This window comes from Trichoderma atroviride, chromosome 2 (assembly GCF_020647795.1).
Source record: "Trichoderma atroviride chromosome 2, complete sequence".
Lineage (NCBI taxonomy): Eukaryota > Fungi > Ascomycota > Sordariomycetes > Hypocreales > Hypocreaceae > Trichoderma > Trichoderma atroviride.
This window is the reverse complement of record NC_089401.1, coordinates 1,909,567-1,929,959: the sequence shown is the minus strand read 5'-3', so window position 1 is coordinate 1,929,959 and position 20,393 is coordinate 1,909,567. Positions and strand designations below refer to the sequence as shown.

The 20,393-nt window shown below is 49.1% G+C and overlaps 10 protein-coding genes across 10 annotated transcripts; 4 read left to right on the top strand and 6 right to left on the bottom strand.

Moving 5' to 3' along the window:
* Positions 1-366: 366 nt before the first annotated feature.
* TrAtP1_003407 (uncharacterized protein) lies at positions 367-836 on the top strand (the record flags this gene model as incomplete). Its single annotated transcript, XM_066111869.1, has 2 exons — positions 367-396; positions 609-836. 2 exons carry the CDS (start codon positions 367-369, stop codon positions 834-836), a joined length of 258 nt encoding a protein of 85 aa, XP_065967948.1.
* A 228-nt stretch (positions 837-1,064) lies between these two features.
* Positions 1,065-1,343, bottom strand: TrAtP1_003406 (uncharacterized protein; the record flags this gene model as incomplete). The annotated part of the gene is made up of 1 exon (XM_066111868.1): positions 1,065-1,343. The coding sequence occupies one exon, from the start codon at positions 1,341-1,343 to the stop codon at positions 1,065-1,067; it is 279 nt and encodes a 92-aa protein (XP_065967947.1).
* A 673-nt stretch (positions 1,344-2,016) lies between these two features.
* TrAtP1_003405 (uncharacterized protein) lies at positions 2,017-3,448 on the bottom strand. The gene has a single exon (XM_014087889.2). It carries the CDS (start codon positions 3,379-3,381, stop codon positions 2,104-2,106), a length of 1,278 nt encoding a protein of 425 aa, XP_013943364.2. The 5' UTR covers positions 3,382-3,448; the 3' UTR covers positions 2,017-2,103.
* Positions 3,449-4,098: 650 nt separating this feature from the next.
* TrAtP1_003404 (uncharacterized protein) lies at positions 4,099-6,085 on the top strand. The gene is made up of 4 exons (XM_014087888.2): positions 4,099-5,053; positions 5,122-5,323; positions 5,386-5,461; positions 5,516-6,085. Exons 1-4 carry the CDS (start codon positions 4,308-4,310, stop codon positions 5,950-5,952), a joined length of 1,461 nt encoding a protein of 486 aa, XP_013943363.1. The 5' UTR covers positions 4,099-4,307; the 3' UTR covers positions 5,953-6,085.
* Positions 6,086-6,670: 585 nt separating this feature from the next.
* On the top strand, positions 6,671-8,260 carry TrAtP1_003403 (uncharacterized protein; the record flags this gene model as incomplete). Its single annotated transcript, XM_014087327.1, has 2 exons — positions 6,671-7,072; positions 7,133-8,260. 2 exons carry the CDS (start codon positions 6,671-6,673, stop codon positions 8,258-8,260), a joined length of 1,530 nt encoding a protein of 509 aa, XP_013942802.1.
* Positions 8,261-9,398: 1,138 nt separating this feature from the next.
* On the bottom strand, positions 9,399-10,710 carry TrAtP1_003402 (uncharacterized protein). Its single transcript, XM_066111867.1, has 2 exons — positions 10,320-10,710; positions 9,399-10,266 (listed from the first exon to the last, which is right to left on the bottom strand). The coding sequence occupies exons 1-2, from the start codon at positions 10,603-10,605 to the stop codon at positions 9,617-9,619; spliced, it is 936 nt and encodes a 311-aa protein (XP_065967946.1). The 5' UTR covers positions 10,606-10,710; the 3' UTR covers positions 9,399-9,616.
* A 1,211-nt stretch (positions 10,711-11,921) lies between these two features.
* Positions 11,922-13,275, top strand: TrAtP1_003401 (uncharacterized protein). Its single transcript, XM_066111866.1, has 2 exons — positions 11,922-12,340; positions 12,393-13,275. The coding sequence occupies exon 2, from the start codon at positions 12,401-12,403 to the stop codon at positions 13,106-13,108; it is 708 nt and encodes a 235-aa protein (XP_065967945.1). The 5' UTR covers positions 11,922-12,340; positions 12,393-12,400; the 3' UTR covers positions 13,109-13,275.
* Positions 13,276-13,432: 157 nt separating this feature from the next.
* Positions 13,433-15,224, bottom strand: TrAtP1_003400 (uncharacterized protein). Its single transcript, XM_014088221.2, has 5 exons — positions 15,073-15,224; positions 14,822-14,944; positions 14,641-14,671; positions 14,004-14,506; positions 13,433-13,935 (listed from the first exon to the last, which is right to left on the bottom strand). Exons 1-5 carry the CDS (start codon positions 15,115-15,117, stop codon positions 13,786-13,788), a joined length of 852 nt encoding a protein of 283 aa, XP_013943696.1. The 5' UTR covers positions 15,118-15,224; the 3' UTR covers positions 13,433-13,785.
* Positions 15,225-15,424: 200 nt separating this feature from the next.
* On the bottom strand, positions 15,425-18,507 carry TrAtP1_003399 (uncharacterized protein). The gene is made up of 10 exons (XM_014087886.2): positions 18,371-18,507; positions 18,172-18,222; positions 18,092-18,117; positions 17,984-18,010; positions 17,891-17,926; positions 17,675-17,823; positions 16,608-17,603; positions 16,265-16,548; positions 16,103-16,207; positions 15,425-16,038 (listed from the first exon to the last, which is right to left on the bottom strand). The coding sequence occupies exons 1-10, from the start codon at positions 18,394-18,396 to the stop codon at positions 15,996-15,998; spliced, it is 1,743 nt and encodes a 580-aa protein (XP_013943361.1). The 5' UTR covers positions 18,397-18,507; the 3' UTR covers positions 15,425-15,995.
* Positions 18,508-19,555: 1,048 nt separating this feature from the next.
* Positions 19,556-20,141, bottom strand: TrAtP1_003398 (uncharacterized protein; the record flags this gene model as incomplete). Its single annotated transcript, XM_014087885.2, has 4 exons — positions 19,556-19,737; positions 19,793-19,816; positions 19,879-20,039; positions 20,107-20,141. 4 exons carry the CDS (start codon positions 20,139-20,141, stop codon positions 19,556-19,558), a joined length of 402 nt encoding a protein of 133 aa, XP_013943360.2.
* Between the last annotated feature and the right edge of the window lie 252 nt (positions 20,142-20,393).

Sequence of the window (20,393 nt, the reverse complement as noted above, 5' to 3'; positions counted from 1 at the left end):
GCTATGGTGCGGGCTCTGCTGTGACTATATATATAGATCTACCTCCTGTCTCTTTCCTTCTCCGGGGATGTCAGGGCAGGAGTCCCTTAACAAAAAAGGTCCTTGTAGAGGTAGGGTCGCTTACTCTTTTTTGCCATCTACGGGACCTTTCTTCACGTATATTACTTGCCCTCGGCGGAAAGGCTACAGATTCTGTCATTTTTATTCGCGATTAGAGACGTGTGGATCGCTGCTCTGACGCAGGTAGGGCCTTCCAAGAACACCATTCGTGGCAGTCTAAGAAGCTTTGGTCCTCAGCTGACTGCCCACCTACTTGTCACTGCAGTGTGTGTCACAGGTTGGGTTGGTGAATCATTATCTGTACGTATGAAAACAGCATTTCAAGTTTTGCTGTATGTTTAGGCACCTTTGTGACAGTTGGTGCTGTGAATTTATCATTTGATCTATTTACAACCCAACCTTTATCGTCTTAATAAAAGGCTTCTTGGGTACAGAACAAATATTATGTAACTAGATTCCCCGTTACGCAAGTAAATTTAAAGGAAAAGTTGTTCAGCACTCCAATTCAGTTATCTAACACTCTAGCTAACATCCGTACGTGTATGTAGGCTATTAAGTACTACATCTACTACATCTACTACATCTACTACATCTACTACATCTACTACATCTACTACATCTACTACATCTACTACATCTACTACATCTACTACATCTACTACATCTACTACATCTACTACATCTACTACATCTACTACATCTACTACATCTACTACATCTACTACATCTACTACATCTACTACATCTACTACATCTATTGGAAGCAACTCCTCTAGCTCGATGCCCCTCGAGGCAGGTCAAGCCCCTTAGGGCCCCTTTGGAGGAAGGACCCCTCGGCCTATTATATATAGTGCCGAGCCCCACGCCTCTTAGCTGATAGCAACCTAGCCTGATCATCATCACAATACAATCACTACGTTCACTCTCTTGTGCCTCGTTCAATAGGTTATGAGCCCTTGTGCTTTAAACATCACGACTATAGCCTCTCTTCAACTGCTCACCGTTCACATCGCGTCCCTCGCCCGAAGTTGGGCCCCTTCGGTCGATTTTCGTCGCTCTTCTTGTTCTTTCATGTAGCGTTCGCGTTCTTCCATGTTCTTTTTAACTTCTGCTTGTATCCGAGCTCTCATGGCTTCCTCGGCGGCTTTGCTTGATGCTTCAATTTCCGCGTAGCTCGGGCGAATTCGCGTGTCTCCCTTCTCCGCCTCTCTGTACAGGGCGCTGTAGTCGTTCAAGTTGAGGTCTTCAAGTTCTTTTCGCACGCACTTGTCGATCGCGTCCATTCTGGCTGGGAACAAAGCATGTAGGAACACGTATCTGGGCCATGTAGCTTTGTGTTTGATCAGTCGGTCCAGGGCGTGGTTTCTCCTACATCTACTATTGCTGTTATTCTAAAGTGTATTCAGAAGTTTTATATTTTGATATGTGGACGGGCTGTTGGGGGACTCTTGCCCTGACATCCCCAGGGTGGAAGGAGATATGGGACCACCCTATATATATAGCTAGACTAGATCCTGCATCATGAGAAGAGACAGGCCTTTCTACCCCTTACACTGTGCATATACGTTCCATGACGTTCCAGGCACTACATGAGGGGATCGCTTCATCCACGATATGGTAGCAATTGCTGGTTGCTAACCCACGATCGACGACCACCGAGAGACATCCATCGTCTTCGTGACGTAAAACGATCAAAACACACCTCCAACGAGCCCGATGCCCGCTAAGGAAAAACAAAATACACAACCCAGGCAAGCCAACGGCAGATTTCTACCACGGAAGATCGCAGCAGTGAGGGGATCGCTTCATCCACGATACGGGCTGCCTTGTTGAGCTACAGCTGGGAGGCTAAATAACTTCTCCTACTTTAAAGTCTAGAAGCTACTACATCGTGCTTCTCTCGTCTTTTCCTTTAGGGACATGGCTTCATTTTAGCCGTAGAAGCCCTTGCTTCTAGTCAAGCGGTAGAGATGATACATATAGTATTTGTCGAAAGCCTTCTAATGGCACATATCTCGTTTAATCAGCGTAATAATGTTTTCGCTACACTTTGTCTACTGGTTCTAGTACCCCAACGTGATATACCTTCTCCTTGCTAGTATCTATCTTGTAAGGGATCATTTCTCTTGTCTGGTTTAGATGAACGCTTCCCCATCTCAGATACTCTCCAAATGTTTGGGGCTCACAGTCTTTTCCTTCATTCTGGGGCTGATCGAGAAGATCCGCGAGAAAGTCCTTTCCGCCGGGATGTCCATGGGAAAGCTTCATCGTTGAGCTGTTGGCCAGTGCATCATGAACGAAATCCTGCGCTTCGAGCCATTTCTCCCGCACTTCATCCGACTCACTGCCGTCCAACCCGTCCCTTCGCGTCGTCAGATAGCCGAGCTGCTGAGGACCAGACCATTTCGTTTTCGGCTGCACGTAGTATGTCTCCTGCATTGCTTTTGCGAAGAATATATTCTCCCGATAGTACTTTGGCCCATCGAAACCATCACTAGGATCGATAAGCTTCCGAAGCCGCTCCAAGGCCACGAAATGAGCGAGATAGTCGGTAAAGGACTCCATTGTCACATCCAGCTCAAGCTTGCTTTTACTCAATGGAGGATTCAACAGCGGCAGATGCCTCAGAAGGGGGTGTTTGTGAAACCCATCAGCATTAGTGACCCCCGTCCACATGGTGAGATAGATGTCATGCCAGCGTTTGATAAAGGGATTGTTCCTCTTGGCGGCAATGAAGCCGTTGATCATGGCATCTTCATCGGGGCGTAGACGGAGCACGAAGCCAGCCATCTCATATGGCGTGGCCGGGTCCTCAATCTGCCGCCAGCAGATGTCATCGATGTGTCGAAATAAGAGAGTTCCGGCATCAAGCCATACGCCGCCATATAGCCATAACAGAGGCAGCCTAACTAAATCACCCGAGTGCTGCCCCACGCTCGGTCCGTCCATTGTGCCATTTAGGAAGGCATCCGGCAGATATCCGTCGGGAACAAAATGGCGGACATTTGTTTGGGAGCCGGAAACGCAGTCAACAACGTGGACAGTCCAATCGGGGCCCAGCCGACGGACCCAGTTGATAACGTTACGACGGCACCATGGCCGCATGGAGAGAAAGCCGGAATGCCAGAAGGCCCAGACGTTCTTATCAGAGCTCACGGCGTGGCGGGTGGTAAGCCATGCCGAAATCTCTTCATCACTACGGTGGTCGGTGATGATGGGGGAGACGGGGACCAGGCCGGGTGGTAAAGTGGACAAATCAGGCGGATTTGTAATTATAGGAGGTGCGATAGGAGGATACGACCTGGGCGTAGATGGGGACATGGTAAGCTTCCAAGCTTAGGGGATCAGTCTGTGAAATGGGAGTTGCGTTGGTTCAGAGGACTTGTGCTGCCAACTTGGTAAGGAGTTTATAAAGCCCCATAAGCTGTGAAGGGTGCTGTTGGGACGCCTTGTGTTCCCTTGGCTCCACTTCAATGGTCTTGAAAGCCATCTGCCTGTCTATTTTAGACTATGTCCCAGAGAGAGAGCAAGTGTACTAGTAGGTATTACAACATGGTAGAAAGTTGCGGTAAGTTGTTAGTTGCTACATGTAACTACCTCTCTGAGTTAGACTAGGGCCATAATGCATGTAGGGCTCTGTGAGATTAGATCCGCGAGTTGTAAACGTCCAACCGGAAGCATCGGTACTCCGCGGAACACAGCTTATCAAGTACACGCATGCCTAGCAAGGACACACGTTACAGCGAGTTGATCATGCGCGGAGACTACGATAAGCCTTTGGATGGAACCGACGCCAGAAGGCGGGATAGACCAGATAGCGGCGAGGACCACATTGTCTGTAACATTCATGGATGAGATGCACTCAATCCTTCTTCCTGTCATCCTGCCCGGATATAAGCATAAGGGGGAATCCTGGGGCACCTGGTAGTGTCGCATCGTAGACTATTAGATCTTACATCTAGGGTGGGGTCGCAGATCTGACGGTAACCACATACTACATGGTAGCTGAGATTCTGGTGTTGACTATCTACATACAACGTGCTATATGCGACATGCAGCGTATCTGAGCTCTCAGGTAGGCAAACTAAGCAAAAGGCCACCTTGTCCCGTGTGCTTAATTATTGGTCTCTCGTGCTGTCTTCTTCAGTTCATGTAGCCACTCTTCTGCAGACGCATCCGTTTTGCGTGAAACTTGATGTTACTTCCAGCCATATTCAATCACCCGTGTCAACTCAAGTAACGCCGCCATGCCTCACTCAACTCTAACCCGTCCCAAATCATTTCATGCCATCGTTCTTGATCTGAATGGCGTCCTTCTTTCGTATGGGGGCTCATTCCCCTCAAGCGTCTTGAAACCCAGCCAGATCAAGAACGTGCTCGACTCGCCAACATGGTATGACTATGAGTGCGGGAAAATCTCATCTCGTCAGGAATGCTACCAAAGAGTCTCTTCGGAGTTTGAGATGGACGTTGATGTCTTCTCAGATACTCTTGAACAGCTCACCAAAACAGTCAAGCCGCATTCTGAATTCATAGCCGCCATCAAGAATATCAAAGCAGCCTTTCCAGAAATCAAGGTCTATGGAATGAGCAACATTTCGCAGCCAGACTATGAGTTTTTGAAGCCAATGATCTCCTCTTGGGGTATTCTAGATGGATTTCAGGCAAGTGGGCAGGCTGGAGTGAGAAAGCCGGACAATGCCTCGTATATAACGTTTCTCCAGAAATTCGAGCTTGATTCCGCCAGATGCGTGTTCATCGACGATAGCGTTGAGAATACCGTTGCAGCTTCAGCATTAGGATTCAAAGGAGTGAAATATAGCAACCCAATAGAGGTTGAAAGGACGCTGTGGAATTTGCTGGGGTCTCCCGTGGATCGCGGCATGGAGTATATGGAGAGAAACGCAAAGAAGATGATGTTGGAACTAAGCACCGGAGGAGAACAGCCTGATAACTTTAGCCAGTTTATAATCTTGGAGCTGACACAGGATGAGTGAGTGCCCCTGTGACTATCTGGGTCTTCCAGAAGGAAAGGAAAATTTATCACTAATAAGTATACAGGCGCTTGATCAAGCTGGAAAGAAAGCGAGGGCCGACCTGGAACTATTTCCACCACAGCAACACGTTCAACGGCACTACTTACAGCGATGACTGCGATACCACCTCGTACGCCATGTGCACACTGGACGATATCCCTGCTCATGAGAAAGAGGCAGCAATGGATATCATTCTCAATAATCTCAGTCCAGACAACCTACCATTAGTAAGAATTACTCGATCTCTCATTTAACACATGTTTTCTCTAACACGAAGTGATACGCACAGTGTTGGTTCAACAAGAACCGCCCTCGCCTCTGCCACGGCATTATTGCCAATGCCTTTCGTTTCTTTGCTCTTTCAGGTACATAAAAGCTCAAGTATACAAGTTACATGCCGACAACTAACATCAGATAAGGCCAAGGTCACAAATTAGCACATACTTATCTCTTTCTCTGCCGCCTGCTCCGGACCAAGGCCTATGAACTCGGAAGCCGTTACTATGAAAACATTGACTACATGCCTTACATCCTTAGCAATCTGTGCTCGCGGCGGCCTACGGACCCGTCATTGGCGGAGATGCGGGAGCTATTGAAGAAAGAAATCCAGGACCGGTCAGGGTGTGATAGTGACGTCCTGGGAGCGGCACTGAGGACTTTGAGTGCTCAGGCCATGGGAGTGCCGTACGCGAAGAGAGATGTGCAAGTGCTGCTGGAGAGCCAGCAACTGGATGGCGGTTGGAATAGAGTGTGGCTTTTCAAATATGGGAAAGAGGATATCAAGGTCGGTTCCAGGGGCGTTATCACGGCTATGGCTGTCAAAGCCCTACGACAATACTACGCAGACGAGGAGTAGTACTAGAGTATAGACAGACGCCAAGAGTTGGTTCCGCTTTTAGCATCCGCCTTTACCGAAAATAGATGGTACCTGCTAGTTCCACGTTTTAGCAACCACCTTTTCGGTAAAGGTGGGTACATGTGCTAAAAGCGGGTACAAATTACAACTCGCACACATCGTATAGCATAGAACCCAGATTGAGGTTGTAAATACTCATTCTTTTAGCACCGTTAATTCATATTGTGTGATATAACACTATGCGGCGTCTGATACCCAAGTCTGGCCGCATCATTCATGCAATGTTACTAGATTGGCTTGCGTATTTAGTTCTTACAAATACGCCTCCCGCATAGATACGCTTGCATGAACATGGTCCCCATGCCGATCAATCCTTCGTCTGCAAGGCGATACTAACTCCCAATTGCGTGGGGAAAGATGAATACTGTTTAGGAACGTTGCATCTACAACATTAAATCCTTCGCTTCCTTTCGGATCCTGCGGCAGGAGGCTGCGGATACATTGGGATAAGCAGGCTCTTTGTTTGGAGGAGGGGAGTTGAAAGCTCGTCTGACAGGGTTCAAGTCCTGCCAAGTCAAGCCGTGACTGAATTTCTCATGTACAAGTCTCTCATCTAAGTAAACAATTACGCTCGGGGACTATTCAAATTTAGCTTCTTAATTTCCCCTCGATTTTCCTCTCTCTCTCTTCCTGGTGTACTCGTAAGACCGTGTGCACCATGGCGGCCCTGATCCCACAGTCTCCTCTCCAATGGTGCCTCTTCGTCATTGCACTCTCATCCACATACATAGTTTCTTTCCTCTTCTACAATCTTTTCCTTCATCCCCTCCGTAGGTTTCCCGGCCCAAAATTCTCTCGAGCCTCAGTGCTTCCCAAGCTCTACTTCTTGTCTCGCGGCAAATTGATTTACCACATTGAGGATCTCCACAAGCATTATGGCCCGGTAGTAAGAATTGCTCCCAACGAGCTTTCTTTCACGGACCCTCAAGCATGGGAAGATATCTTCATTCGGCAGCCGCCCGGCATTACCAAAACCAGCCACAGCCATGCTTTGGCGCCAGACATGGCCTTCTATAATCCTTTCGGGGATCTCCCCCCGTCTGTGATCAGTTCTGATGATGTTTGTAAGACCGCTATCTTGCTAGGCGAAACAGCTTACTTACATTTGCAAACCCCGTAGGAGGCACATCACCACCTTCGGAAGAAGCTGGTCCCTGGCTTTAGTGATAGGGCGATGAAGGAGCAAGAGCCGCTAATTGGAAATTATGTCGATCTTCTAATACGGAGACTCCGAGAAAACAGCACCGATGCCACGGGGAGACCCCAAAGTGTCAACATGCGCGACTGGATCGCCTACACCACCTTTGACATCATCGGCAACCTCACATTTGGGGAAGATTTTGGATGCCTCGAAGGCAGTGGCTATCATCCATGGATTGCGCTTGTGCTGGGTAGCTTCAAAAGCCGCGTCAAGATTCAGATCTTCAAAGCCCTTGGGATCCTGGCACCAGCTAGTTGGCTCATGCGGAGCCTGGGAGTCGGAATCAAAGCCCGCCGGATGCATTTTGAGCTAGTTCTAAGCAAAACGAAGAAGCGTATCGCGATGGGTACGGATAGAACTGATTTCATGGATACGTTGATCAAAGACGGTATGAGCATAGATGGGCTCAAGAGGAATGCGACATTGCTGGTCAATGCTGGAAGCGAGACCACTGCGACGCTGCTCACGGGGGCTGTTTTTCTTCTCGTAACGCACGAAAATGTGCTCAAGAAACTCGTTGCCGAAGTACGAGGTCGATTCCAGAGGCAAGAGGACATGACTCTCAGCAGCGTAGCCAGCCTGACTTACATGCTCGCTGTCTTGGACGAGGCTCTGCGAGTCTACCCACCCGATGCAGTCTCTTCGCCGCGCCTGGTTCCTGCCGGAGGCCATGAGATTGCCGGGTCGTTTGTGCCCGGGGGCACCCGTGTCGGGATCTGGCAATGGGCCATGAATCGTGACGAACGGCTCTTTCTCGAGCCATCTCGCTTCGACCCTGACCGCTTCTACAACAAGGGAGACGAAAAGTCGAGATACGCAGGCGATCGGCTGGACGCGGTGAATGCGTTTCTGCTCGGGCAAAGAAGCTGCATCGGGAGGAACCTGGCTTATGCTGAGATGAGACTCATACTCGCACGGTTAATCTGGGAGTTTGATATGTCGATTGATCAGAGCAGCAAGAATTGGATCGAAAACCAAGAGAATTTTGAGCTGTGGGTAAAACCAGACTTGAATATCCATTTGAAGACGGTAGATAGAGGACAGTAAGTGGTTTCTTGATCCATGATTATGGCCTCCTATAGCAATCCATACTCGGCAACTTCTTTTTTTAAAATCTTGTCCGTGATCCATGTGCCACCCTATAATGAGAGAAAATAGCGTAAAGACGTAAAGCGTAGTATCCGCACGTTTTGCAGAGTCAGTCATAGTCTCGCAAAAGACAAAGGCCAGTGTCAGTGTCAGTATATGGCGAACATTTATGGGGGCAAGAATCAGCTTGTGAGAGCTTCGAGGCTGTTTATAATCTTTGAGAAAAATGAAAAAAAGTCCTGTCGGCGTCAACTCGCCCGCCCTTTGCTAGGATCAGGTTGCAACGCGACCAGTATAGTCGTTCCCCCTTTTGTTGAAGTGTTTAAAGGGACGAAACCATATCTAGTTCTGGTGATTTTTTATGATAGCTGAGCTATATAGCCTATAGGGTTTTACAGGCTGTATATATGTATGCTTGTAATACTCTCAAAACACAAAACAGGCAGCATTTACATCCCCAACGCTACCATTCAACATCCAAAGAAGAAAGTGCAGAAACATGATCCAATGCACTTTGTTTTTAAAATTGGTATACACGCTTTTCGTCAAACATCATAGTAAGTCCATTACATCACCGATCCATGAACACCCAGTTCCTTCGTTGTCGCCATCTACTACTTCCAACTCGGCTTCATCATCATCATCGCAATTCCCGCCTTCAAAGCCCTCATCCGCTTCACAAGCCGGAGGTTCTATTTCTCTTACCACAACCGTAGCACAGAAGAGGTTTTTTACTTCACCAAAAGGTCAGCCCTTATTGACGGCATTTGTAAGGGGACCAGTAGGCAAATCTTTCCCTAGTAAAGAAATATCAGGCTGCCGCCAAGTTTCGTCAGATAGCATAAACCTCAGGCTCGGGCACTAGGTGTTTGAGCGCATTCCCATGGTGTAATGGCATGTACTAGGTTACGCAAGATAGCGTACTCATGAGTTTGATAGCCTTGACACAATAATTCTCCTCATTATATAAGAATATCGGTACATTAGACTTTGCCAGTCTCGTCGATTTTCATGCCATTCACGTCTATATAAATATTACATTCATCTTAAGACGGGTATATATACACATGTATATGCCTGCTTGTTTAGTTTACTATTGACCCACACTTCGAAAGTGTCTATTCCAACCCCTCTGCTACCGCCATAATAATAATTTACCCCGTTTCTATTTCAGACCCATCACCTCAATTACAATAAACCATCTATATGCTATTTACGAAACATAAACAAGAATTGATGACGTGTATTTGCCAACTGCATACCGTTTCCAAGTTATCTCTTGGAAGCAAAACAGTAAGAAATACATGTTCGTCCCTAGGGAACTTCGTAGAGACCGCCAGAACCTCTGGGATGTGTCCAGACTCTTGCGTTTTTGATCTCCTGATTGACTGGTAGCTCCGTTGGGTTGTTTGCCGGAAGCTCTAATGGATCAACTGCTTGTAATTCTGCGATATTTGCTGTCTTTCCCCCCCCTCTCGAGAAATTATGAAAGATACCGTTGTTCCAGATTCTGTACTTGCGTCCCAGGAAACCCAGAGCCATTATCAGCAATATACCGCCTATTGTTGCCCCAACCGAAATACCTGCAATTGCCTTCTTAGGGAGTTTTTGGGCTGATTGAGGCGCGGCTGTTGTCGATGCTGTCGAAGCTGTCGATGCTGTCGAAGTCGCTGGATTTGTCGAATACGGCGGTGTCCCATCCATAGTAGAACCTGTGTTTGATGCATTTATTGTTGAAGTAGTTGTACTAGTTTCACCGAGTGTAGATATCGAAGTCGAACTTTTTGTAGTCGAGGCCGGCCCATTGGTAATGTTGTAATAATGGGATTCGCCGAGAACATCCAACGATTCTGCATCAAGACAGACAAGATAAAGCGGCATCTTTCCGTATTCTGAAAACTGCCATACCGCCATATTGACAACATACGTGACTGTACTTATCGAGGTGGATAGGTTCTCTGTCTCTATACATCTAATCAGTAACTTGAGGCTGCGTTACGACACTACCGTGCTCTACCTAGAGTATATTTAGCATCCGCCGGCTGCGGGTCAATTAAATCTCTCCGGGTTTCGAGTCGCAGACTATTAACGCCTTTTGGGATATCCCCAGTCCAATGTACAGTAATGGTGGAACCATATCCATAAGCTGGATTGTCTTGATAATTGTGCAAAGGTCCAGCAGGTGGTGGCTGAACAAAGGCAACCTGTGAGCGAACTTCTGTCACTAAGAGTAAAATACCAGTGAAACATGAAAGAAAAGAAAATGAACAGCGCATTTTAACTCCAAATGCGTAAACCACCATCGACAAGTCGCATTACAAACAGAACGGTGATATAATACGCCGGGAAAGGGGGTAGCCAACAACGGATATATATACGTTTCGGTTAGGGTCAAAGGATCAATTAATCTATACATATAGTTTGCTCCTGCCTATTAAAGCCTAGAGATAGATGTAAATGATATTACTTGTGGAATTAATGCAGCAGTTGAACCTTTAACCAACAGCATGTGCGAATAATTATTATACACTGTAGACTCAAGTGGTAGAAGACTACCGAAATATGTTACGGACAGTCTCGTGGTATTAACCCCCTTTTCCTTCCTTCTTCTTTTTTTTTTTTTTTTTGGTCAGTGTCATTTCACTCTTCCATATGTTTCTTGGACTCTAGCTAAGTGTATGTACTCAACGTTGTAACCTCTACTACATATGAGTCTATATGAAGCTGAGTTGGTGCAGATAATTATCAAGATTGGCGGTGAGAACTGAAATAAATTCATAGCTAGTTTCCCAAAGCTATTATCGTTTCTCATCTGATTCATATTTTATCATACCTTCTTCACGACGAAGTGCTGGTAACAGGCCATTCGCGGCCGTTGCTCGTCTTGCTGGTCCTCACTACTGTCTTCAGCGCGGTATACCATGTGTCGCCCGATTACAACCTTCATGTCGTTCGTCTACACGAGGCCTTGATTGGCTTCACAACTAGAGGTAGTACTGCATCTTTCATTGGCATAGTGTGGCTTTCTAGCCCTGATAGACACCAACATCCCCTCTCTCTAGTAAGATACCGCACTCCTTCCTAGTCACCTATTATTAAAATTAGGGCCAAGTTCTTTTCATAGCTAGAGTCTCGTAGTTCCTTTACGGATTCGGGAACACTGAAGTGACCATGGTTGGTAAATGCTGTCAAGCGCAAGACATGAGCCCCTAATAGAGGTCGCGTCGGTGGCATTGGCTGCTGTTCAGACCATCCACTAGGATATTTCCGTCGCTCTTCATCCATATTCAGCTTGGAGTGGTAGAATCACAAAATGTATCGAAGCATGCTTTTTACAGCAGAGGCTCAAGCTTCCAATTGGCTACTTCAAGTCTGCAATGATTTTATGAATCTAAAGCAATGTTTAGCTATATTTAGCCTTCACCTGGGCCTATACGCTCGCGAGCGTGTAAGAGGTTTAATTGCGTAACAGAGAGCGAGGACAAAGCTTTGACACACCGTGCACTTATCTGCTCGTTGTTATAACCCAACAGAAATACTAGTTGATAAGAATTGTTGGCTTCATATGCATTGAGAATTAAAAGTATTTGCAAGCTTGATATAAGCATAACTGATGGTCGTGACTCAATGCGTGAAGCCAAAGGTGCCCCACTAAAGCACACCTCTTCGATTACATCACCGAGCAATCTATCCTACAACCAACAAACACCCTCCAGCTCTACCTCGTTTACGTGATGAGGATACGCAAGGCATGCCACCCCGTCTTCCGCACACTCTCGTCACCGTCTCTTGTCCCCTTGCGCAATCAATCCTACGGTGTTGCGTGACTAGAGAATCCGCTGCTGCAACGACTCATGGGCTGAGTAGAGCTTCAACTTTGGCTTCGGCTGGGCAATCGCCGCTTCTGCGCTGTTGCAATGGCAGCCGTAAGAGGGGGTTTCATGCGACAAGATATCTCGCCCAGAGTGCTTTCGAAGGAAAAAATCATTATGAGCGGCTGAAAGTTCCGCTGGACGCCAGCGTGGGAGAGATCAAGAAGTACAAATCCCCCTCCTTGCAATCACAACCAGGTATCTAACGAATCAACCAGATCCTTCTATGCCCTCTCCAAGGCTCACCACCCCGACGCAAATCGCTCCGACCCTGACGCCGCCCACAACTTCTCCCTCATCTCCGAGTCCTACACCATCCTCTCCGACGCCTCCCGCCGCGCCTCCTACGACCGCGACGTCTTGCGCCTTCACCACCAACACCCTCAACACCCTCACCAAGCCTCCTACCACAGCACAAATCCCGCCGGCGGCCGACCCCCCCTCCGGCCTGAGCCGCCGCAGAGGCACCTTCCGCGGCCCCCCTCCCAGCTTCTACCGCAACGGCGGATGGGGCGCGCACGCCGACAAGCGCCACCAGGCACACGAGGAGTCCACCGGCGGCGCTGGCTCCGGCTCCGGCTCAGCTTCAGCGTCTGAGACGGACCGCGCCAATCCATGGAACACGAGCGCCTTCCACCAGGCGCATCACTACGGCGGCATGGGTCCAGGGTCTGACCCTTTCCACCACCGAGACGAGCACGTGCCGCACTTTGACAAGGCCGGCCACACGAGGACGCACGAGAGGCAGGATCACCGCCGGTGGCAGCGCCAGAAGAGGGCCGTTGGGGACGACGACATTGAGTTTGAGCCGCAGACGAGCCTGGCGGGGCACTTTTTGATCGTGGCGGGCATATTGGCGGCGACGTTTCTGGCGCCGGCGGTGTATCTGCAGTTTATGCGCCTGGGGAGGCAGAAGAAGGAGAGGGAACAGTGAAACGAGTGGTGCTCCGTCGTGTTTATGGTTCTTGTAGATTGGCGTTCTGGAGAAGGCTAGCGCTGGACAATAGCCTCTTGTATAAATATAGAGAGCAGTGTATATTAGATAGGTAATGCAGAAGGCTATGAATAGCATACTTTTTCATTATAATAGTTTCAAGGCGGAATAAGACGCTCTACCAGTGCGTAAAGCATCCAGATCTCTTCGGTCGCCTCCTTTTGGACGTAGAATGAGTATAGTTCTACATTACTATGATATAGCCGGCGATGAGAGAGATGGAGTTCATACGAGAGATTAATGAATAGTGGCAATTCAATATCATTCTTCATCAAGCAATCGTGATTAGAATTACCTAAGTACCAGAGAACGAGCGTAATATACACAAGCATGCCGCATCATACTCCAAAATATACATCACAGACTCAACCAACAGACAACAGCCTTTTGTTCACTTGCGCAAGATATTCTTTATTTTCTCCTCCTTCTATCTACCCCCGAGTCTCAATCGTCAAGTCTCCGTTCGGTTTGTGGTTTTCATAAAGGTTTGGTTGGAGATGTAGCTGCGGCAATGAAGCAAACTACTCGGCCACATAGCCACTCACGTCTCACATATAGGCATGTATGTAGGCGCTAAATGACTCATGGCAGTGATATCAGATTTAGTTTTTCTGAGCTTAACCCTCGAAGGTGAAGCTAGCACCGAGCTTGTGGGTAGCCTGGTCGAGCTTCTGGGTATCGAAAGAGCCACCAAGACCCAGGGTGACACCCTCGCGGAGGAGGACGTTGTAGGCAAGAGCGGCAATACCACGGTCGTTGATCTTGACCTATAGTTGAGAAAAGAGCTTGTTAGCAACGGAGTGCTCATTGTGATGGAATTTTCAGGGAGACAAACCTTGGCGAAGGAGACGGGGTCAATGCGGTACTTGCTGGCAACCTCGAGGCCAACGGTGTTGCTGGTCTTGGAGTTCCAGGTGGCCTTGGCACCAGCCTCGACCTGGCTGTTGACCTTGTGGTAGTAAGAAGCAGCAAAGGTGCTCAGGTTGTCAGTGGCGGTGATGGCAGCGCTGTACTGAGGAGCGACGTAGCCGACAGCGGCGCTGTAGCCGGTCAGGGCAGCCTTGTTGACATCATAGCCAGCGCTGGCACCGGCGAGAAAACCCTCGTGGCCGACGACGGCATCGACGTTGGCGGTGGGGCCCTTGAGGAGGTCGAAGAAGGCACGGCCGTGGAAGCCGGGCTGCTTGAAGAGCAGGTTGAACTTGGCGCCCTTGGCGGCGGTGGCGGGGAGGAAGTTGAAGAGACCCTCGAGCTTGAGGCCCTTGGCGAGGGTGTCGTTGACCTCAACCTTGGTGTCGAGGGCGTTGGCGGTGTTCCAGGTCTGGGTCAGAGTCAGGCCTGTAAACGCAGAAGCGTTAGCAAAGAATTCGGTAGAGTCTAGCAATGGGTGCGCATTGAATTGTCTGCAGCGAGTTCAAAAGCGCGCGCCAGGGGAGAGCTGGTGTGTTTCAGTCTGCGGCGGGATGTCGTACCAGTAGGCTTGTCGGTGTATTTTCCCTCAATCTATTCATAGCAACAGCAAGGTCAGTCTCATATTCGCATCCCGGAGGCAATCCAAAACATGCAGCAATGGCTCCCATCGCCACGGCGAATGCTCGCAGGCGTGGCGGGGGAGGGGAAAGGAGGAGATTGGGTCGGTGGAGCAAAACTTACAGCAGCAGAGGTGGCCTTCTCGTGGCTGGACTTGCCAGTCACCTTGAAGGCAACGCCATTGGGAGCGGTGTCCTTGAATTCAAAGGTGGTGGCGGACAGGTGGTAGAAGTCCTTGTTGAGGAGCTGTGGGAGGCAAGCAGAGTCAGCCGCGTCTATCATCCGGCCCAACGGCTAGAGGCCATCGTGTAGCTCTAGCCGAGGGGTTATAGAGCAATGAGAAAAATCAGGACGGAGTGGAAAGGCGCGCATACGTCGTTGGCCGGCTTGGCAATGTCGGAGAAGGCGGGGATGGACATTTTGGCGGTTTGTGAGGTGGGAGAAGAGGGAGAATAGAGATGGCGATTGAGCTGGAGGAGAGAACAAGTGCGGTGTATCAACCAGAGGAAGAGGTTGCAGAGATTCGCGCGAGGCGAGGGAAAATGTTTTGGGGTCGGCCTCGGCCGCTGATTGGCCCATCAGTCGGTTGGGGGAGAGCAGCGCAGAGCGTCGGCTGATGTCGGGCCGGGCATCTTGGGGTCTAGGGGATTGGCGCGTCCACGTGGGGGAAGTGCTTTGACGGCAGCGGCCTTTAATTCCATGCTGGAAATGCTGGATCAGGAGACAATTGCTGCAGCATCGAGTTTCAGGGTATTTCATGCAATTACGTGCAGTCTTTTGCTGCTTACAGCGGTTATCGTGACTCCCACAAAGTGTCAGAGACGTAACGCGGGGTCGGCTCTGCTGTCTGAATAAAGCAGGCGGTAAAGGCGCTATGGACAGCCATCAATGCTACTAAGACAGTCATCGCATTGACGGTGAAATAGCCCAAGTCTCAGTCTATCTAGTCGCCGGCTATGCAAATGCGTTTCGTAACAAGTTCATGCGTAATAGGAGCTAGAACAAAGAAGCAAAAAGAAGGCCTTTTAGACGATTCTGTTCGGGTTGAAGGACTCAATGGCGCCATTTTGTACTTCATTTCCCAATGCCGAGCCATATCCGGACCTCGGGCATAGTATCATATGAGAGTCATGAGTAAATTCCATTGCAGTGGCATTTGATACTTTTGTCTGTCTGTAGCTTAACTTTTATATATACTGTACTACGTTTTCGCCTTTTAGACGTTCTCTCAACCAGCACCAGAAATAAGTTTAGGAAATTTTGACATATACAACAAAGGCACTTTTGCCAGCTGCTTTTACTCAGTACCTTCATACTTGGCGTTGTGGGTAGAGATGGCTCTGTAAAGCTAATTAGTAATTGTTTCTTTCCTGGTTAACGGGGTCCGGACGAAGAGATACGAACCTGCCACTGGGATCGGTCTGCTTAGACCAGGTAGGCGTCCATCGCTCCACGGTAGAAGCGCAGCGAGGAGGGAAGTGCTCGTCAAACATGAGGCGGTACCAGTAACTGTGATAGCAGTGTTAGCTTTCTTTATCAGATGCCGATGCAAGATATTATACGTACGCCTCCTTGGTATCCGGGATATCGGTGCCCCACTCGGCCTTGGGGTTCTTCATCATCTCATCGGTGACGTGCAGCTCGGCGTTGTCCTTGAGCGCATCAATCCATCCGTATCCGACACCGTCAGAGAACTGCTCCTTTTGTCTCCACAGGATGGAGTCAGGAAGGTAAGGAGCAGTGCCAGGCTCGTCGGAGGTGTCGAAAGCTTTTCGGAGAATGTACTTTTCCATTCTGTCCTTGGTAATCATCTTGTCCTGAGGGTCAATGCTCATCGCAGTCTCGATAAACTATAGAAATGAGTCAGTCACAACGGAGAAATATTTCACATGAGGCGGGTATCTCATACCTTCTTATCCAGGAAAGGCACACGGGCCTCCAGACCCCAGGCAGAGGTGGACTTGTTAGCTCGCAGACAATCCGCAAGGTGCAAGTTCTTGATACGGCGGACAGTCTCCTCGTGGAACGCCTTCTTGTCGGGAGCAGCGTGGAAGTAAAGGTAGCCGCCGAAAATCTCATCACTGCCCTCGCCACTCAATACCATCTTAATGCCCATAGCCTTAATTTTACGAGAGAGCAGGAACATGGGCGTTGAGGCTCGGATGGTTGTGACGTCGTACGTCTCCAGGTGGTAGATGACATCCGACAGTGCGTTGAGGCCGTCCTCAATGGTAAAGGTCATGACGTGGTGCTTCGTACCAAGGAATTTGGCAACTTTGAGAGCGGCCTCGTTGTCTGGAGATCCTGGCAGTCCAATGGAGAAGGAGTTGAGCTGAGGGAGGTAGGTAACGGTAGACAGGTTGTCGTCGTCGTCAACACCGACAAGGCCCTCTCCGTGGTCAACATCAGCCTCGGCAGGAGTAGCAGTTCCGGTAGACTCTTCGGCCTTCTTCTTGAGTCTCAGCATCTCTCGCTGAGCAATGGAAGCGACCAAGCTGGAGTCGAGACCACCAGAAAGAAGCACACCATAGGGGACCTCGGCCATCAGACGCTTTCTAACAGCCTTCTCCAGAGAAGTTCGGAGAGTCTTGTAGTCGACGGGAGTAGATGGCACGTTGGCAGGGTCCCACCAAGTAGGCTTGAAGTAGCGGGTAGTCTCGCCGGTTTTTGAGTCGTAGACGTGGCCGGGAGGGAAGGCGATGATTTTGTCGCAGACGGGAGACAAGCACTTGAGCTCGGAGGCGAAGTACACAGCACCAGGTTCCTTCCATGACCATCCCTGGTACAGTGTTGTAACGCCAATCGGATCGCGCGCGGCAATGGTGCGGTCTTGCTTCTTGTCGTATAGAACGAATGAGAACATGCCATCAAGGCTGTTGGGGGCGTCGATGTCGTGCTCCATATACTATTGCAGGGGAAACAATGTCAACTTATGGTCCTCTCACAGATTTTGCGTGTGTAGCTCCGATTACTTACCAAGGGAATGATAACCTCGCAATCCGATTGCGTCTTGAAGTGGTACGGCTCTTTTAGGTGCTTTCGGATCTGACGATGGTTGTAGATCTCGCCGTTGACGGCAAGGATGATGGTGTCATCGGCGTTGGTCAAGGGCTGAGCACCAGACTCTGGAGTTGTATGAGCGAGTGTCTAGTCGTAGCATCATGCTTTGTCGAGCCGAGGGCAAAAACTTACCAACACCAACGATACTGAGACGCTCATGGCACAGGACTGCGCAACTTGTCAGCCGAGGCTCCAAAGTCTACTCTCTTCAACCAATTGACTTACTTGTGTTGTGAGAAATGACGTTTCCGCCTATACAAGCCATCGACAGTCAGCCATGTCCTTCTTCCGGCCGCTAAACAGCCTCATCCAAATCAATTGACTCAAACATACTCCAATCGGGACCTCGGTGTCGAATTCTAATGCGCCATTGTCAATTGAAGTAGCTACCAAGAGGAAACAGATATACTTACGCCTTGGCCAGCTTCAGAGCCGTCGGCTTGAACTTTTGCACATCGGGATGGCTATTTTAGGCGCGTTGTGGTCAGCTACATTGCTTCTTCTGTCTCCAATGTGTGCGCTCGTGATAAGGCGCTCGCAATCACTGCGGCGGGGTGTTGCCCCTCCAAAAGTGTTGTACGATGGACAGAAGCAAAAGGAACAAGGACGAACCAATGACACGCAAAAATGCCACACATCTTGTATGATTTTGCTCGAGATTAAGAATTCTGGGTGTAGGAAGAAGAAATTAATCGGAAGAAGGGAAGAAGGGAAGAATTTGGTGGAATATGACTATCAGGACCATGACTCTGCGCGACCACCTTAAAAATTAAACGCAGACCAAGGCCAGGCTAAATGTACTAGCTTTCCACTCTAGCCTTCCGCCGACTTCGGGCTCGCTCAGAGTCACTGCCAGGCCATTATCATTGGTGCAGGCCACGCCAGGTCGCCAATTACCTAAAGCGAAACTGATAAGGGAAAACAAAACTGATTCGGACCACTTTGTGGATGGTTGTTTGTTTGCCAGCGACCCTGCCTTGTCTTGGAACGAATGCTGTTCTAGTAGGTCGTTGGACCCTTGTTTTAGCCGACCTACCTAGAAGAGGTGCCGGCTGACAGCTTATCCTGGTGCGATGATTCACCTTGCAGCAGCTTGGGCAGTTGGGCTGTTTCGGTAACGTGGCATATAAGAATTGATTACGCCGATATATCTACAGTACAGCCTGAATTATCATTACTATTGGTGGTTTATATTAATCCCCAAGATTACATAAAGTACTCTCAGACGCATCGGTGAGATCAGATAGGAAGAATTGCACGTGGCAGATGACTGGGGTAGCATTAATGCTACATGTGCCTACGGATATATCAAGCCAAGGGCGTCTAGTCCTCTGATCCGTTCACTAATAAACGCCCTCTAAGCATGTCGCTTCCCCATAGTTTTGGTCCAGACAGGATCAAGTCGTTTCAAATACCGTCAATTACTACAATGCTCTCGTGTTCCGATACAAATCTACGCCCTTTCATGGACCAAAGTGCATGGAGTCATTCTCTCATGTGGAATCATATCGCCGATGCTATTCCGTACTGTCATATATCGTTGTCTAGCAGATTAGCTTCTGAAAAGCTAGTCAAACATGATCGTCTTCGGTAAGGTTTGCTAAAAGAAAAATCGAAAAAATCACATGTCCTGGTATTGCCCCCAATCAACGCCATGGCCGGTCTTCTCAATAGGAATATCCCCAGTGTCTAGAAGTCTTCAACACCTCACGCAACAAAGTCCATTACGGCGCCGGATTCTCGCGGACCACGCGGCGAATGCGCTTCTCGTATTCGGCCTTGTCTCTCTTGAATAGGTTATACGCGTCGGCTTGCGCGGGCGATTCGGGGTTGGGATCGTTGAGGAGGTCTTGGATGCCGAGCAGAATCTGCTTGACCGTGATTGCTGGCTTCCACGCCTCTTCCTCGTTGAGAATCGACAGGCAAACGGTGCCTGAGGGATAGACGTTGGGGTGGAACAGCGGGGGGAACAAATTTGCCTATTGACAGGGTCAGAGATTGATTGCAGTCACAAACGTCTTCATCGTCACTTACACTTTGGGGGCTTTGTTGGGTACTCTGAAGACAAGCACCAAGTCAGTTTCGGCCTAATCAGCCCTATCGTGCACGCGAGCACTCACCGTCGGGAAACGCAATGTTGAGCTTGAACAGCCCTCCCTCCCAGATTGTCTTTTCTTTGCCAGGAATGCCGCACTCCCAGTTCTTCAGGTCGAGCACTCCCTCCTTCGTCCGAGCAGGCTTGGCGAAGAAGCCGAATGGATGGTCACGTCGCCATTGTTTCCTAGTGATCAGCATCGGTCAGCGCCATGAGATGATCCGAAACACCGTGAGAGCAACGATTCACATACCGCTCCTCCTGTAATCTGTTTTGGCAAAGGGCCATCGTGATATAGACCAAAAATGGGCGAGCTGACAAAGAGTCGCGAGACAAAGGTAGATCGTAGTAGCGCTGCCTTGCAAGGGCCGGTACGGTCTGCAGTGCAAAGAGAGACTGCAATTTTCAGGCGAAGAAGGATGTTATGCAGGCAAACAAATCGGATTCTCCTGTTTGCAACCTGAAGATGGAGACAACAGAATAGCGACGCGCGCGTTGCAAATAGGTGGTCTTGGTAAGAAGGAAGAAGAAAGTCGGATG

Bases quoted from the DNA above. Each gene is read 5' to 3' on its own strand.
- TrAtP1_003405 (XM_014087889.2), bottom strand. From the start codon at position 3,381: ATGTCCCCATCTACGCCCAGGTCGTATCCTCCTATCGCACCTCCTATA.
- TrAtP1_003404 (XM_014087888.2), top strand. From the start codon at position 4,308: ATGCCTCACTCAACTCTAACCCGTCCCAAATCATTTCATGCCATCGTT. The intron at 5,324-5,385 runs GTAAGAATTACT...TGATACGCACAG, and splicing joins GTCCAGACAACCTACCATTA to TGTTGGTTCAACAAGAACCG. The intron at 5,462-5,515 runs GTACATAAAAGC...ACATCAGATAAG, and splicing joins TCGTTTCTTTGCTCTTTCAG to GCCAAGGTCACAAATTAGCA.
- TrAtP1_003402 (XM_066111867.1), bottom strand. From the start codon at position 10,605: ATGGTGGTTTACGCATTTGGAGTTAAAATGCGCTGTTCATTTTCTTTT. The intron at 10,267-10,319 runs GTAGAGCACGGT...TTAGATGTATAG, and splicing joins GGATGCTAAATATACTCTAG to AGACAGAGAACCTATCCACC.
- TrAtP1_003401 (XM_066111866.1), top strand. From the start codon at position 12,401: ATGCCCTCTCCAAGGCTCACCACCCCGACGCAAATCGCTCCGACCCTG.
- TrAtP1_003400 (XM_014088221.2), bottom strand. From the start codon at position 15,117: ATGTCCATCCCCGCCTTCTCCGACATTGCCAAGCCGGCCAACGAC. The intron at 14,672-14,821 runs GTAAGTTTTGCT...TGCTATGAATAG, and splicing joins AGAAGGCCACCTCTGCTGCT to ATTGAGGGAAAATACACCGA. The intron at 13,936-14,003 runs GTTTGTCTCCCT...TCTCAACTATAG, and splicing joins ACCCCGTCTCCTTCGCCAAG to GTCAAGATCAACGACCGTGG.
- TrAtP1_003399 (XM_014087886.2), bottom strand. From the start codon at position 18,396: ATGTGTGGCATTTTTGCGTGTCATTG. The intron at 17,927-17,983 runs GTAAGTCAATTG...CAAGTTGCGCAG, and splicing joins CGTCATTTCTCACAACACAA to TCCTGTGCCATGAGCGTCTC. The intron at 17,824-17,890 runs GTAAGTTTTTGC...ATACAACTCCAG, and splicing joins TCTCAGTATCGTTGGTGTTG to AGTCTGGTGCTCAGCCCTTG.